The 17,795-nt window shown below is 34.3% G+C and overlaps 1 protein-coding gene across 2 annotated transcripts in view; it reads right to left on the reverse strand.

Annotated features, from left to right (window-relative positions):
* The window catches only part of LOC129274806 (ATP-dependent translocase ABCB1-like), a 71,213-nt gene extending 53,984 nt beyond the window's left edge, over positions 1-17,229 (reverse strand). The window contains exons 1-5 of one of the 2 annotated variants that reach the window (XM_064108685.1): positions 17,028-17,229; positions 3,604-3,811; positions 2,821-2,993; positions 1,897-2,051; positions 571-664 (exon numbers count right to left, since the gene is read on the reverse strand). In XM_064108685.1, the coding sequence (XP_063964755.1) occupies positions 571-664; positions 1,897-2,051; positions 2,821-2,993; positions 3,604-3,694 (513 nt within the window). In that variant the 5' untranslated portion in view covers positions 3,695-3,811; positions 17,028-17,229. The remainder of the gene's footprint in view (positions 1-570; positions 665-1,896; positions 2,052-2,820; positions 2,994-3,603; positions 3,812-17,027) is intronic. The other variant, XM_064108686.1, reaches the window with a different exon arrangement.
* Positions 17,230-17,795: the final 566 nt, after the last annotated feature.

Raw genomic sequence — 17,795 nt, forward strand, 5'->3', positions numbered from 1 at the left:
ACCGCATTGGTTGAATTATGCTGAAGAGGACGCACACCACTGCGTATTAATCAACAAGATCACGTTAGATATCATGTGCCCACTGGCACTAAGAAAAGCCTTCAAGTCACATCTAACTCTTTCAGCGTGTTTCTACAAAGAATCGTTAAAATAGGTTCATCTTTTCCAGAATCGAACCACTGTATCGCCCTAACCTGTTTCTACAGAGTGAATCATCCGATTAACTCACAATCCACGTCGCTAATAAACGGATTAACACGGCAATAACCACCTCAAGAAACAGTATTTTGCGCGATGTGGTTTATCAAGAAACCGCATCACGTCTGTTTCTACAGGGAAGTTTTCCGGAACTCTGGATACTTACGCGGGCTATACCGCTTAACTATTCTCTGTAGAAACACGCCGTTTGTAAAACATCTATTTTGGTTCAGCCATGACAACGTTTAACCCTGAATAGACTGGGCTATTTCGACGCCTAAGGGGCCACAAATTATACAAACCTCCTCAAACATATATCAACATTTTTCAAATGGAGGAAAAAAAACTATCATCTCATATTTTTAGACCAACCTGAAAGTATGCCAAAGCGAGGACTCCGCAACCGAGGTAGGTATAGTATATGGAGAATGTCACAATACTGTCGACCGAACTCTGAAAGGATGAACTAGAATGAAAAATATATACATAAATATATTGAAAATATTAAAGGATTAAGATATAACATCAGCCTTCATATGCTGTATTGTCATACGACAGTCTGAAACATTACTTTGAGAAAGACAAGTCAAAATCAATATTTGCAATGCATACTCCAATTTGGCTGGAAAAAATAAATGATGTTGATGATTAAAATATCATGTCTGATTCATGCAATCATCCAAACAATAGAACTGCACTTTTATGTGCAAAGTCAATGACAATGCTACAACATTTTTTTTTGCTAAATAATAATTTAGGGGCTCACATTCATCCAAACTGTTCTTTATCACTTTGCACAGTTTAATACTTATTGTTACTGGGAAAAATGCATTTTACAAAATAATCTACACAGTGTAGCCTCCTTAAAAAGTTAAATAAAAAATGAAATATCTTGTAAAAAATAAAAACTAATAATAATCACATTCAACTGCAGACCTGCCAACCTCTGGGAATGAAAAAACTGTATTCTGTGATAAAAAAAACTGTATTTTTCCCCAAAAAAGTGTATTTCATAATAAAATGCTTGGCGCACTCGCTCATCGCGGCGCTCAAGATGCATGCAAGCTAAAATGCGCACTGCTCTTGCAGATGAAAAAAAAACACATTAAAACATGTGTATATCTTCACCCTGGTTTGAACAAAATGATTGAAAAAAAAAACAAGTTACCTGAAATTACATTGATATAATAACCATATTTGTGCACGTTTTATGAAATAGAGACATATAGAGATTATTTTTCTCAATAAATTACGATTTAGTTTAAAAAACGTATTTTTCAAAGAAAAAACGTACTGCCGTATTTTGGTTGCAAAAACGTACTAAATACAGCTCAAACGTACTGGTTGGCAGGTCTGCAACTGCCTTGGATTCTATGGCACATTGATCTCAGTGCTTTCTTTTTACCCATAAATCATTTCTGATATGATAGCCCAAATAGCTCCTAAAATTCCCACTAAATGGATGCTTTGGGGCAACCATTCTTTCTAGAGTCGCCCCATGATCGATCCCAAGCAATATTCAAGATTATTCTGAAAATCAATATTCAAACTATGGCACAATAGTGATATCTGATTTCACTGCATACTATCCTTATAAATTAGTCCTTAGAAATAGATATCGCCCAAAATTCGGCAAATTGCCCCAATGTGGAAAAAAGAGATAAAATATCAAAATTGTTTCCTGAACACGAAACTAACCCAATGTCTGTTATGTTGGCTGCGGCTGTGTCGATGAACGAATCGGTGACTTCTCCAAAGAGAAGTAGCACTGCGGGTAAGGCAACGCCGTGGCAGAGAGAGATTATGAATGCTAGCAAAATAAACAGGATGTCCAGACCCGTAGCGAACCGAAACTGAAAGAAAAATAAGAAAGGACAATGCCAACTCTCATTATTTTGATTTTTATTTTGATTTGAATTTTCTTTATTGATTACGGGAAGAACTACATGTAACTTGTTCCTCAGATAATAAAAGTGAGGCAGTAAGTTATTTCATATCAAACCAAAACGGAAAGATTATTTAAAAAAAGAAGAAAGAACGACTTCAACTCTCATTAATTTGATTTTTATTTCGATTTGAATTGTCATTACCATACTTGAGGAAACACATTGCTTGTCCAATATTAACAGTTACATGTAGGCAAGAAATTGTTTCATAAACGAACATAGGAAGAAGTTGAAAAGTCGTGTTATCACTTCTTTTCTTTGAGCCAGATGAGCTAAAAATTATGATTGAATCTAACCACTTCAAACAATGCCAACTCTCATTATTTTTATTTTTATTTTGATTTGAATTTTCGTTATTGATTACGGGAAGAACTACATGTAACTTGTTCCTCAGATAATAAAAGTGAGGCAGTATTAAGTTATTTCGTATCAAACCAAAACGGAAAGATTATAGAAAAAAAGAAGAAAGAACGACTTCAACTCTCATTAATTTGATTTTTATTTTGATTTGAATTGTCATTACCATACTTGAGGAAACACATTGCTTGTCCAATATTAACAGTTACATGTAGGCAAGAAATTGTTACATAACGAACATAGGAAGAAGTTGAAAAGTAGTGTTATCACTTCTTTTCTTTGAGCCAGATGAGCTAAAAAGTATGATTTAATCTATTACCACTTCAAACATGCCAACTGTCTTTGCTTCTTTCTTTTCCTCCTTATCTCCTTCCTTACTGTCCTCCTGTTTTTTCTCTACAATGTCCACGTAGGCCGGTGGAGGCGGTCCTTCGGAATGCTTGTTAGCAGGGACATCATGTATGGGGGAGACATCGATCACAGCAGGTCCATCTGAAACGCATAAAAACACATTTAGAAGAATGGATTTAAAGGCATTTGCTATCTGGGAAGTACTTGGAGGCACTCATATTTTTTTATCAACTTTGCCTTTTATTTGCAACATGCAGAATGGGAGGACATCGCAAAACTACAGGCTGATAAATTCAAACAAAAAGTCTTAACCCTAAATAAGACTGGGGGACTGATTCATTCAGTTTTCGCGATAAATCCGCCGCACAAATTTTTTGACCGCATCGCTCCGTCTTTTCACTTTCAAGTCTCGCGCAACTTTTGAGACCAAAATAGCCCAGTCTAATAGGGTTTAATAAATAATATATATAGCATCCAATACCTCTTAATATGAGAAGTAAAAGCGCTCTACAATAAATACAGCACAACTACCCAGACTTTTATAGCCGTGCTGCTGTTAAATAGCGCTCTTGGAATAAATTCCTGCCAGGTACCGTTTACCTCACCCGGGTTGAGTGCAGCACAATGTAGACCAAAATACTGCTGAAGGAAATCACAACATGGCTGAAATTCGACATGACCCTGTTTTGAAGTCTGAGACTCATCCACTGGGCGACAATGATGTATTATGTAACTACTAAAGATCACGTACCTGCCCTTGCATCATTACTGTGTCCATTCATCTGCACAGTTCCATTTCCACTGGAGAAACCCACAGCAGGTGGGTCATCACCTTCTACCATCTTGATGCCGTGTTAGCTATCTTTTGAACTGCTTCTCTTTGTCTTGAAGATTCTTGGTACTACTGGGAAGATAATGAGTGGCTATTATCCAGAGCTGAGCAATTTAACTGTTCAAATCTGAAAAAAAAGAAATTGACAGGCATATGCAGTTTCATACACAAAACAGAAGCAAAGAGCTTGTAGAGATATACATGCACATAAAAGTGACACATATATCTTTTCAGATGTGTTTCTACATGTATATCTAAAAGAAATAGCAGTAGACAGGGAAGATAGTCACATAAAGTGGAGGCTGCATGTATTCTCATGCGCTGAGCTCTCTTCACTCTTCGTACCTGAAATAAATTGAAAGATGGAAGAACAAATGCACAGTTTACATGTGATACATAAAAGAGAAAGCTTTAAAAGGTGTTGAATTACTATTTTAGTGATATGCAGAGCTTCGTAACTGAAAGAAAAAGGCACTACAGTATATCCGACTTTTGGCTTGCACTGTATTTTGGGAGGACTACAGTATACCAGCAAGGCAAAGAAAAAATGTTTTCAAATTTCAAACCAGTTTTTACAACATTAATCATATCAAACTTGATTTACTGTTTACAATCTGTTCAATAATCGGCATGGGTGGCCAGAGTTATGACACAACAAGTGTATGTACACTATTGTTGTCTTTATAGTTTATACCACCGGGAGTATTCAATTTTGAATCAATAAATCACAACTGGAGCGTTACTTTGTGTAGGTCGACCTCAAAACACACAACAAAAGAAACAACATAATAAAAACAATATCAAATATAATAAATCTTTTGAGCATACAATTGTATGATAGAGGAACTTCACTAGATTAACCAGGCAGAAGATGTAGTCTGATGTGGTCTTTTCAGTGTTAGTTGGTAGTTTATAGGAGTCATCATTATACAGAAAATGGACTTTGAGGACAAATAAAAAAAAATTGAACAGGAAGACAACCCCTGTATATGAGTTTGATTTTTACAGAACAGAACAACCACAAAATCATAAAGCATACATATCACTCAGTGACAGTTTGAGAAAATTATTGAAAAACAATATGACCATCCCTAAATACATTTTACTTCAAATGTAAAAGAGAAATCGGTACATGTACCTGTACCTACAGTACATGTACATGTACATATGACATATATCAGGCTTGCCAAATAGACTCAGTTTGTACATGTATATTTGGCACTGTATACGTATAGCATGATCAGTAACTCATATGGCATAATAGTGTAATATTCAATGAGATATTATTTATTCTTTTCAATTGTGCTTTTTCCTTTGATCCACTGGACAGCAAAAATGCATCCATTTTTATAGTGACTGGTATTCTCAGTGGGCCAAGTTCATTATAATACAGTATGCTATCAAAATGCATTCAAAGCAGATGCAATAAATAACCTCACAAAGTGTTCATTGACGTGCTATTCTAGTCACCTGGTCTTAATAGTAATTTCTGCACCCTGCTATGTCAGGCATTCTTTCATACAATTTTGCTTAGAAATTTGCCTACATCCTATTGTAAGAAAAAAAAGAAAAAAACAAACAAACTCTGAACTGGTCTAAAAAGAAAAAAAAATGCATAATTGGCAACATTTGGCATTTTCATACAGTTATAGCCGTTAGCTCAAATGTAGGTTTTTTTCTCTCTCCGATAACGTACAGTACGTGTTTGTATACTGAATTTTAATATTTCTGGCATGTTCTCTCTCTTTTTTTTGCATTCGTATGCAGTATCTCTTTAACACTTCAATAACTCATCATGTTTACTCCAGCGGAAGCCAGTGTTTACATATCTTCCAAAGACTGACGATGCATGCATTGCTTGCTGGACACTGCGTGTGCACACCACTGTACTACAGTACAGTCTGACATAATGCGTGAAACTTTCATCGATCGCATTTTACAGTCACATTATACAGTTTAGTGAAAATGTTGCATACAGTGTTTGGATAGCAAACATGTTAATATTTTATTACAGTGAGAATGATAATAACTCCCAATAAAATAAAAAATGTGGGATGTACATGTACATGAAATATGTCATTTTTAATCTACTCACTGCATTTGAATGGTGATTTGGATTTCAAAATAACGCTGTGTCCTGACATTCACAGTTAAATTAATAATGAGAGTACTTCAAAGGTCAAGTCAAACAAAAAAACATGTTGATTTTAATTTCATACATGTAGAGCACAGCCAAAATAAAAGAGAAAAAAGAAATAAATAAATAAAACTCTCGAACCACACACACACCCTCACACAGCAACAAAATGAAAATTGATGACTATAGTCATGATCACATCATGTACAATTAATACCCAAACACAAGGTCTATTTCCATATTTAAATGTTCTCAACTTCTCATACTGTGTGATGATGAAATACTACAAAAGCTTATTTCAATTTCGTTACATTCCATGTTAAAAGAAGTTATAATCTTAATGAAAATTGATATACATGTACATGTACAAGTATGTCATGTGTCAGGCACAACAAACACATTAAAAGTATGCCATTCTTTAATAATAATGTTTCACAATTAATTGTATAAAAACAAATATACATGTATAAAGTTAAGTCATATAGGCCTACACTGTACATGTAATACATCATCATTAAAATTCTATACTACTCTCTCAACTACCACCCCGGTATCACTGAGTGCTTCATTGAACAGCAGCGGGCAAGTGAATTGCGAAATACACAGCCTTGTGGACACCATGCATGGATACACAACAAAATGCTGTGTCATCTCATCCCCTCACCAGTGCCTGGTTGCACGCGCTTGTGTCATTGTCCATTGTCCTTCAACCAAAGATGACAAATAACACATCGACCTTTCACTTTCTCTTTCAATGTTTTTCTTTTACATTAAAGATCAAAGACTTCAGTAGGGGATTAATCAGGAGTATGAATTACTACAATAAGTCCAAGAATGCAATAGTAACATGCTACAGTACTTGACTAGAGACCTACATAGGCACGAATTCACAAAGGGGGTTTTGAAAACCCCCGGTTGATGCAGATTTCCTGTATAAATTACGCTTAATTTAGCGCGTATCGGCCCCGTGTATAAAACAAAAGTCAAATGCTGATGCGCGCTTTGGTCACAGTGCGCCAAATTGACGCCTGTTGCCGTGGTTATCCACACTACATGTATTTTATTCATGAGTCCACTCTTCAAACAGGGGACTCATGAATAAAATAGCGTATCTAACCATGGTAACAGGCGTCAATTTGGCGCATTGTGACAAAAGCGCACATCAGCATTGGACATTTTTTATACAGTACACGCACCCGATACGCGCTAAATCAAGCGTAATTTATACAGGAAATCTGCATAAACCATGGACTCAACCATGGGTTTTCAAAACCACCTTTGTGAATTCGGGCCCTAGTGTTTATTATGCTCTGCGACTGAAAATTGAAGCTCATCTCCTGTTTCATGTTCAAACAAATATTGATTTGAAAACAGGATTTGAAACTACATGTAGCTACATGTACATAAGTGGTTGTGAAATTGTGCACTTACAATATAAAGTTTTCCATACGCAAAGATTATCCGACACTGACTTGGGGTATTAAAATTTCATGAACTACTGTTTATTGAAAAACTGCAATTCATTGCAACACATATGTGTAACTGATAAATTGCAGCATATCTTTGCTCTACATCTACAAGTAGAATAAAGTAGATCACGAAATCCTGAAAACAGGCTGACTTCAATTCTTTTGAATCTCTTGCCTCTTCTCTTGCGAACAACTCTCTCAAAAGGATCTTACAAAACATTATTCACTTGACAAGTTCAGACAAAAAGTATCTGAAGTCCCATCTTTATATTTGAAAAAATTCAAAGAAAGTCCAAATTCACAATTTCTTGCATTAATTGGAGATCCCTTGGTTATAATCTCTCTACAAATTTATTAAACCCAAAACATTCAACACCAAAACCTGCTCCCATTCAAAATCAAATGTCACATAAAAAAATGTATTCAGAAAATCCCATTACTTCCATTCATGCAATCCAGTCCCAAAATGAAGCTTTTATAATGGTGATTTAATCTTTCACAAATGGGACATACCATTGTGGGAAGGGCCTTTAGAACCTCTTTATTTGTGAAAAGATCCTCTTCTATAAAAGACGGGCTTGGGTGTTCTTCTAACGTAAATAAAAGAAAATTCCTTTGAAGCTAGCAATCTATTCAGCTCAACTCCTTGGGCCAAAGACGGTGGAGCACACACTCTTTTGAAGACTGCCAAAAACTTTTTTGATATATTACATTGTAATTCTAGCAGTACACTGTAGAAATCGACCACCATTATGGGCCTTTTCACATGTGAATCTTGAATCATTATTGTAATGATGATTGCAATTCGTCTTTAAAATCATCGGACCTTTCACATGGAAAATTCGTACCGTAATTTGAGTGAAACTTAACTGGAATCCACCTCCGGAGTAGAATTTAAATTCGTTATTGTGATTGAAGCATTTGTGATTCTAGTTTGGTTTCACATGTACATGTACATGTACTGTGCTAAAAATTCGTCATTAGCCTTATTTTTCAATAGAATCATTCAAATTACAATTTTTTTATCGTGTAAAAGGACGTTCTTTTACCGTGTAAAAGGACGTTCACACCACATTTGTTCAGAAACTGCTACACAAAAAGTGTTTTGCATAAACTACAGTGGATATTTAAATAGGACTGTCCAGAAATGAGGCCTTCTCGTATGATTGATCAAAATGCTAATCAAACTTGGTATTAAGCAAAATTATTTCCTGATGTACACTTTTTAAACCTTAATTTTGTACAGCTTCTAATCCCTTAAAAAAGAATGTACATGTATACTGTACATAACTCATATTTTAATAGTCGACTGAAATAAAGTAAAACTGAAATGAATTAAATACTTACATTTTTTCCAAAAAGAAAAGCAGAGGACCCAATTTTTTTTTCTTTTTTACTTTTGACATCTTGAGTAATTTTTTTTCTTTACGGTACATTGTACTAGTAGAACTTTACTTTTTTATGTGTTTTACCTATTAATACCGTATATGGATGCAGGAATTTTTAAAAACTGACAGGAATTTTTAAAAATTGAAAGGGAATGTATGCCACACCTGATCAAACATGAATTAAACCACACGAATGAAAGAACTCCCAAGTATTTCACCCAAATGGCAAATAGTGACAGTGTGTTTGAGGTCACTCTGGTTAAGCTTTTGTTTGCGCAGACAATGGGTAATTTAGCAATACCCTCTCCACCCTCATTCAGACTGACAGTATTCATTGTCTACAGTGTGAATTAAGCAATAAAGGAAACATACTGTACTATTGAAGTATTGCAGGTTTCTTTAACAGCACTTAAAAAAAACATCTATAGCTCTCATCGGTCATTAAAATGTTAAAAATTGGTTTATGAGAGTGACCAGTGCATTCTGGCTGTTTTTCAAATCACCTTCATATTCGTGTACAGGCAATGAACAGTTATCACATTGTAGGCCTACATTACATGTGTTATTGAGCGTCTTTGAAACGCACACAATCCTGCCATGTTTGGACACCCGGTCAAACAAATTTAATTACGTACACGCTAGCAGTGATGGGGGATTATGGTACATGTACTGTAACTAGTATTTCCCCCCAAAATGCCAAATTGTTCAATTTTCATTTTTATAGAAAAAAAGTACAATAAAAAAGTACCATAAGAAAAGCCCCCAAACAGAAAATATTTGGGCTTTTTTTCTGCCACTTTCACCTTGGATCAAACAAGCATTTTGTTCTACATGTATGTATGTTTCTATGTATGGAAATATGTCTGTGCAAGGGTCAAAGGGGATGTTAATGTATGTCAAGCTTTAGTTTTTTTTTTCTTCAATATCTTTCTTGAAAGCAGGCAAGGTTACAGGAGTTGTGCACTACTGACCATGCAATACCAACATCAATGCCATAAACACAGTTCACGATACATTAATACAGTGTATATCTTTTTTGTAAAAAGTGAGAAAATGTATGCTTGCCCCAAAACAAAAGAAGACTGAGATTGAAAATTAATAATATTAATCAAAGAGATTCCGGCTGTGAAAGCATACTGTACTACATAAATCTTGGCTAGCTAGCGTTTCATAACAAAATTTTAAAGGATTTTGCTTTGATATTGATGGTCTTCTCAGAGCTATCAAATTCATATTTACATGAGCAAGCATGTACATGTACATCCCCAAAATATATCTGACGGAGAAAACTTTTTCCAAGGAAACCAAATTTGTGGTCTTCAAAGTAAAAAAATTTGTGGAATTTATTTTTTTTAAATGTGGTTTTTACAAAACAAAGGGACCACTAGACTTCTGTGGTAAAAGCAGATCTTTGGCTGAACTTTTTTATCATAAAAATATTGATGTCATAATTGTTCTCATAAGAATTTTTTTCTTAAATTTTCTTAAATTTTTACATGTAAGTGTTTGCACATATAAAATGCTTTGAAATTAAACTTTAAAGTTTTCAGGATTTTTTTTCAGCATTAAAAATTTGAAAAATAGAAAATTGCCTTATGGTCACCAATACAAATGGTACAAATTCAGGTGAAGATATATTTTCTTTTTTACACAATAATACTAATACAGATATCAAAAAATTTTCACTAAAATTTTCTACTAATTTCACTAATTTCTTTTAATAATTATACTTGCTTTTATGCAGCGCTAGTATACCCTCTACAATAACTGAGCATATATTCACCATGGCTTTAGCTGACATACACCTGTACATTGTAGGGTATTCCATATTAAAATTATCAAATTAAAATTACACAATTGAATGAACTCATATCACCTAATTAATAGCAGCTGGCCTTATGGAGCTATAAAGTGGGGGTATTAAATACAATTTTAAAGGCTACAAGTACAAGATAATCAGGTAATAGGTTATGCTACAAATCATTATCATTTTCTTTTTATTTCTATTAAAGGGAAAATACATGCCACCGCCAGTTTGCAGATTAAATATTCAATTTTCAGACATAACATTGCAATCATTTTAAAATATCAATGCTCTGTGAAATTCCAAACATACAACAGAAACAAAATCCTGTGTTTACTTGTCAGTTTTGTAGTCTATACATGGTCTTCCATGTATAGACATCAAATCTGCATTCTATGCATATGCAATATCATTGCATCATCACAGAACTCAAATCCCCACAAACAAGAGAAATAATACCATAAAAGGTCTGTTCACTTCAGGGATAAAGACCACCCTTTCGTTTACCAACCACAAAGCATGCATAATAATGCCCATCATCTTCTGCTCAGGCATTAGAAATCCCACCCCTTTTTTATTCGCACCATATTTGGCACGATGACAGCATTTCTGGGTCAAGTTCGTGCAATGCTTTTGACGATGAGCTACAGATAGAATCTCTGTATTGTCATACTCCAAGCATGGATTGTGTTATTGACAATGCATTTATTTGGATGGGATTTTAATTTTTGAAAGAGATATACATATCCCAGGTTCATGCACTACAATGTAGTTCAATCCAGATGGGTCATTTTGTTGTTGAAAACTTGCAAGTTTTGCAATAGATTGAATTTATCTTTGAATGATTCTTATTAATATTATCTTTTGGAATACCATACAAATGATTCCCAATCATTGTATTGATTGAATTTCAACAAACTTGGATGCTACATGTATCTTATCTTTTGTAGAAACAATCCAAAATCAAACATTAAAACAAATATATTTCCGATGATCACTGTGAAACAGATGTTGACTTGTCGCACTTTACAATCTGATTGTTTATTCAGTGTTTTAGCAAACAATAGCTCAAGTATATTGAGTTGTATCAAACTGAATTGAATTGGTATATTAGAAAAAAAAACTGTTAAGACTTGAACTGTAAACAGCATTGATCAGGAAGTTATAAAACCTTTATTAGCCAATATTTGAGAAAGATTTCATCATCTAAAAATTTACTTCAAATTGGTTTGTCTTTCATTTCTTTGGACCAGGGAAATAAAATAAATAATGACACATGGGCTTAGGGCCAAAATACCCCACCCCCTCCCCACAAAAAACAATTACACAGGAAACAAATCGAAAAAGCCAATGAAATTCACTTCTACATGTAGAGTCCAATATAAACTGTTAAAAATGGGCTGATATTTTAATCTTCAAAAGAAATAAAATCAATATTTTTCACTGCTTTATAAACAACATTTCTACAGTGTAGGTGTTTTTTTTTAGATTTGAAAAAAAAAAATAAAAGATGATGCAAACATATCAGGAAGTTTTTCCCTCTAGGAAAAACTCTTTTAGTTTAAAAAACCTTAGCCAATATTTGAGAAAGATTTCATCATCTAAAAATTTACTTCAAATTGGTTTGTCTTTCATTTCTTCGAAACCAAGAAAATAGAATAAATGATGACACATGGGCTTGGGGCCAAATGCCCCCCCCCCCCTCACAAAGAACAATTGCATGTAAAGCACAGGAAAACATAACAAAATAAGCCAATGAAATTCCCTTCTACATGTAGTGTCCGATATAAACTGTTATAAAATGGGCTGATATTTTAATCCTCAAAAGAAATAAAATCAATTATATTTTCAATGCTTTATAAATACAATTTCTAGGTGTTTTTTTTTTAATTTGAAAAAAAAATTACTTTTTTAATATTTAAAGATGATGCAAACATGTCAGGTAGTTTTTTTTTCCTCTAGGAAAAACTCTAAGGTTAAAAAACCTTAGCCAATATTTGGGAAAGATTTCATCATCCAAAAATGTACTTCAAATTGGTTTGTCTTTCATTTCTTCCAAACCAGGAAAATCAAATAAATGATGACACATGGGCTTGGGGCCAAAATGCCCCCACCCCCACACTAAAAACAATTATATGTAAAGCACAGGAAAACAACACAAAAAAGCCAATGAAATTCCCTTCTACATGTAATGTACATGTAGAGTCCAATATAAACTGTTAAAAAATGGGCTGATATTTTAAAACTTAAAATAAAATCAATATTTTTCACTGCTTTATAGTATACAAAGTAAATAAAATTTTCAGGTGTTTATTTTTAGATTTGAAAAAAAAAATCCTTTTATTTAAAGGACAAGTCCACCCCAACAAAAAGTTGACTTGAATAAAAAGAGAAAAATCCAACAAGCATAACACTGAAAATTTCATCAAAATCGGATGAAAAATAAAGAAAGTTATGACATTTTAAAGTTTCGCTTAATTTCACAATTTTACAGTTATATGCACATCCTGGTCGGTATGCAAATGAGAAGACTGATGATGACGTCATCCACTCACTATTTCTTTTGTATTTTTATATGAAATATTCTAATTTTCTCCTAATGTCAAGTGAAACAACAATTAATTCCTCTCTGAACATGAAGAATTAGCATTGTGTAATACTATATATGGTTCAGTCAAGTCGGTCCTTATTGTCAAATCTGTAAAAAATGAAATATTGTATAATTCAAACAATAAAAAACAAAAGAAATAGTGAGTGATGGACATCATCGACTGACTCATTTGCATGTCACTGAGTTATGCATATCACTGTTTTGAGAAAAATAAGCGAAACTTTAAAATGCCATAACTTTCTTATTTTACATCCGATTTTGATGAAATTTTCAGCAAAATGCTATTTTGATTTTTCTCTATTTATTCAAATCAACATTTTCCTGGTGTGGACTTGACCTTTAAAGATGATGCAAACATGTCAGGTAGTTTTTTCTCTCTAGGAAAATTGTCTCTGATAATTCATCACATGTACTGGTTACATATTGTAGAAATTATCCAGATAGTGATACTGAATAGAAGCAGAATACATATCATTATTGAATGAAAAAAAAATCTGAACTTACTATTACATGTATACATGTACTTAAATTTAAGCTAAATTGCATTCTAATGTACTGCAGTATGACAACTGACCTTTCAATCATTTGTGGTGAATTTTCTCTCCTCCTGACAATAAATCACGCCGTTTGTAAATTTTTTTGTAGGCCTACAGTATATTCAAAGCGTTCCAATAAATTGTTTTGTTGGTTTCTGGGGTTTTTCATTATTTACTGTATACATAATCACTGTACATGTACCGTACATATTTTAAGTAATCTTGACTTGATAGATAAAATGCCAGGGAATATAAAATTGAGTTTAAAAAAGTTGTGATATTCTTAAAATATGAGTTCACTATTGTACTGTACACTGTACGTTAAACTTCTATTACGAAACTCCTACAATATGTAAAGTATGCGAGCCCCCCCCAACATAATATTCCATGTACATGTACTCTATTCACTGAAAATGATCTATAATTACAGTATTTCTCATCATTAGACTTCTGATTACCTTAAATATTCTGAAAAGAATTCATATTTTATTTCTCATCATGAAATAAATACAAGAAAAAAATCGAAGGTGACACGAGAGATGGAGCCTCGGGCTCACTTAGCAACTTCCTCTTGATTTTAATTGTTTAACAGCACACGTAACTATTTGTACTAACCGAAGCTTCTATTGATTGGTGTGTGCACGCAGAGGGCAGACAATGGTGCCATCTATTATGACATCATGAAAGGAGAAAGTGGATCAAGTAATGAATAGGTCCATGTGCTTGCTTGGACAATGAAAGTGTTGGGGACTCCCTCTGTCTGTTATTCGGGGGGGGGGGGGGTCGTTTGGAACAATAATAAAAAGTGTAAAGACAGAAGATCAAAGAATGGGTTCAATGAAAGTTTTAAATAAAAAGGACAAACAATAGTGATGATCAATTGAATGCTATAAAGAACACAAAAAAAAGATTTGGCATAAAACACTGATTTTGAAGGATGTATGTAAATACTGTACATGCATCTCATTAAACACACTCATAACAAATTAATACTGAAAATAAAAGAACTACATGTACATGTAGGCCTACATGTGTACAGCGGTGCTGAAAAGTTATTGAACTCCAACAGAAAATGAACATATTATAAAAAATAAAGTGTTCTGTCATATTTTACATAATTGTGAAGTCAGGTGATAAAACATTATATTCAATAAAGTTTGATGTTGTGGGTTTGCCAAACATTGCACATGATCATTGTTTACATTCAACACTCGGCATAAAGAATGAGCATTTTGTGGTGGGATTCACTATAAAACTCTTGAGGTCTCACAACTGTACATAAAAAGCACTGTCAAATGAATGTTTTGCTGAAGAGGGGGGGGGAGGGGGCATTCAGATTTACCCCCCCCCCTGCCCATGGCAATGTTGAACTTGATTGAAATTGCGCTAAGACTTTTTTTTTATATTTTTTTTTTAATCGCGCGTGTACATAGAATAGATCTTCCACAGCACTGTACATACATGTACTGCGTAATTCTACAAGTAAGATTATACACCAACCTGGTGGACTGTACTTTAACGGATGGTGATGTTGATGATGAAATGCCCAGTTACAATTTAAAGGACAAGTCCACCCCCAAAAAAACTGATAAAAAACTGAATAAAAAGGGAAAAATCCAACAAGCATAACACTGAAAATTTCATCAAAATTGGATGTAAAATTAAGAAAGTTATGACATTTTGAAGTTTCGCTTATTTTCACAAAACAGTTATCTATAGATGCACATCCCGGTCGGTATGCAAATGAGGGAACTGATGACATCACTCACTCACTCACTACTATTTCTTTTGTCCTTTATTATGAAATATTCTAATTTTCTCAATGTCATGCGAAACGAAGCTTCATTTCTCCCTGAACATGTGGAATTACCACTAGGCACTACCATACAATTTTATGCCAAATTATGGTTCATTCAAGTTGGACCTTGTTGTCAAATCTGTAAAATATGAAATAATGTTTAGAAGTCTACTTCAAACAGTAAAATAAAAACAAAAGAAATAGTGAGTGGGGGACATTGTCGATTCTCTCATTTGTGACTAAATTGTGCATACATCATTTTACATGTAACTATTTTGTGAAAAATAAGAGGAATTTCAAAATGTCAACTTTATTTTATTTAACATCCGATTTAGATGAAATTTCTAACGTTAGTATTTGATTCAAATCAACGTTTTCCTGCGGGACTTGAAATTAAGTTAATAATAAAATAAAGCATGTAAGCCTATAACCCAGAGAGCCCAGACGCCCAGACGCTCAGTGTGCAATCGGGCATTCAGACGAGAGTTCCGTGAAGTTTGGTCTAAATCATTTTCATAATAAATAATTAAAACAGAAATTAAGCACTTACCACGATTGTATGGATGATAGTCTAACGAGTGGCAGTTTCCTGACATCGAGGCACAGACTGGAACCTCAAAAAACGATAAGTTCTGTCGCGGTGGCTCTCCTTCTTTCAGAATTCATAGCAAAATGGCCGTTCGAGAGGGTGTAGGGCGCATGCGCGAATTTGACAAAGTCTATATGCGCTAGTGCTATACTAGCCTCGGTCTCGATCGGCCATTTTGTGTTATCGTTTTTTGAGGTTCCAGTCTGTGCCTCGATGTCAGGAAACTGCCACTCGTTAGACTATCATCCATACAATCGTGGTAAGTGCTTAATTTCTGTTTTAATTATTTATTATGAAAATGATTTAGACCAAACTTCACGGAACTCTCGTCTGAATGCCCGATTGCACACTGAGCGTCTGGGCTCCGGCCCGCTACGCGGGCCGGAGCTCTCTGGGTTAGTAAGCCTACTATTAATAATTAATATGGTATGTAGGCCTGGCTAAAGTAAAATCAAACCTGCCACTGGTACTGTAATATACTAAACTGATTTGTGAAATAAGACATACAAAATCGTGAAGAGCATGACGAGTGTGAAAGAAATAATGCAATGACTATGATACGGTAGCCTAAAGTTAGGCCCTATTCGACCTACCCAAGACAAGTTTTCCCAAGCAAGGCCAGGCAATGCCACTCATAGTCATGGGATCAATGCATCTCGCGTGCGAAGGATTCATATGCACATGGTGCACGCGAATTTTTCACACCCTTTTTACTAAAATAACTATGCCATTCCTTTTAAAATAATGTTTCTAATTGTGCTATGACACTTACCGAACCTTAAATGTTGTGCGAGGTTAGTATACTAACCTCGCATGTTGTGTGAGTGAGGCAATGCGGCATAACCACACACCGCGCCGCCGAAGCGCAGGGATAGACCACTTGCACTACACTGAGTGACAATGCCTGCAACAGTGCAAGCTAGTCGTCGTCTCTTGTCTCATTGCGCTTTCATTTTACACACGCAAAAGATAATCCAAATTATGAAATAATCATCACTGGGATATACTTACACTGTACTGCCGATCGCATAAAATGACAAACGTAATGTATTCCATCAACAACAGAGTGAACAAATCAAACAAGAAATGACCAACTCGATCAGCTGTTCCATACCGGTGCAACAGATTGATGTAGATAAAGCGAGTGATCGTGGTGAGAGTACGAGTAGTGCGCGCGTGTTACACTTTACAGCACATGCTGTTTGTACGAACTGAGCATGCGCACAGTAATCAATTACGCAATGTCGATCATCTTGAGTAGACGAAGAGTTTGTAACATTCAAACAAGAAGGTGAAGGTAAATAGAGCAAAGAGAGGCGAAGAAAGGAAGGGAGAAAAACTAAGAGAGAAAGAAATTAAAAAAGAAAGACAGAAAATTAAAGAAAGAAAGAAAATAAAGATAGGAGGGAAGAAAGGATCGAAGGAAGGAAGGAATTAGGAAGGAAGAAAGAAAGCGAAAGAAAGAAAGAAAGAAAGAAAGAAGGAAAGAAAGAAAGAAAGAAAGGAAAAAGGGGAAATATAAATCGTAAATAAAGAGAAAATAAAGAAATTAAGATAAATGAATAATAAATAATTAATTAAATGAATAAATAAATAAAAGAACTTTGAAAAAGTGAAGAATGAATGAAAAAAATATTGAAGAAAAGTGGTAACAATTAAAAGAAACCAATAAAAAATAATTAAGGTAAAAATAAGGAAAATAAAAGAATAACTCGAGAAAAGATGACGAATTGAATAGAAAAGATGAAAAAATTATGAAAGAAAGGGAAAAGTAAACTA

Source organism: Lytechinus pictus, chromosome 13 (assembly GCF_037042905.1).
Source record: "Lytechinus pictus isolate F3 Inbred chromosome 13, Lp3.0, whole genome shotgun sequence".
Lineage (NCBI taxonomy): Eukaryota > Metazoa > Echinodermata > Echinoidea > Temnopleuroida > Toxopneustidae > Lytechinus > Lytechinus pictus.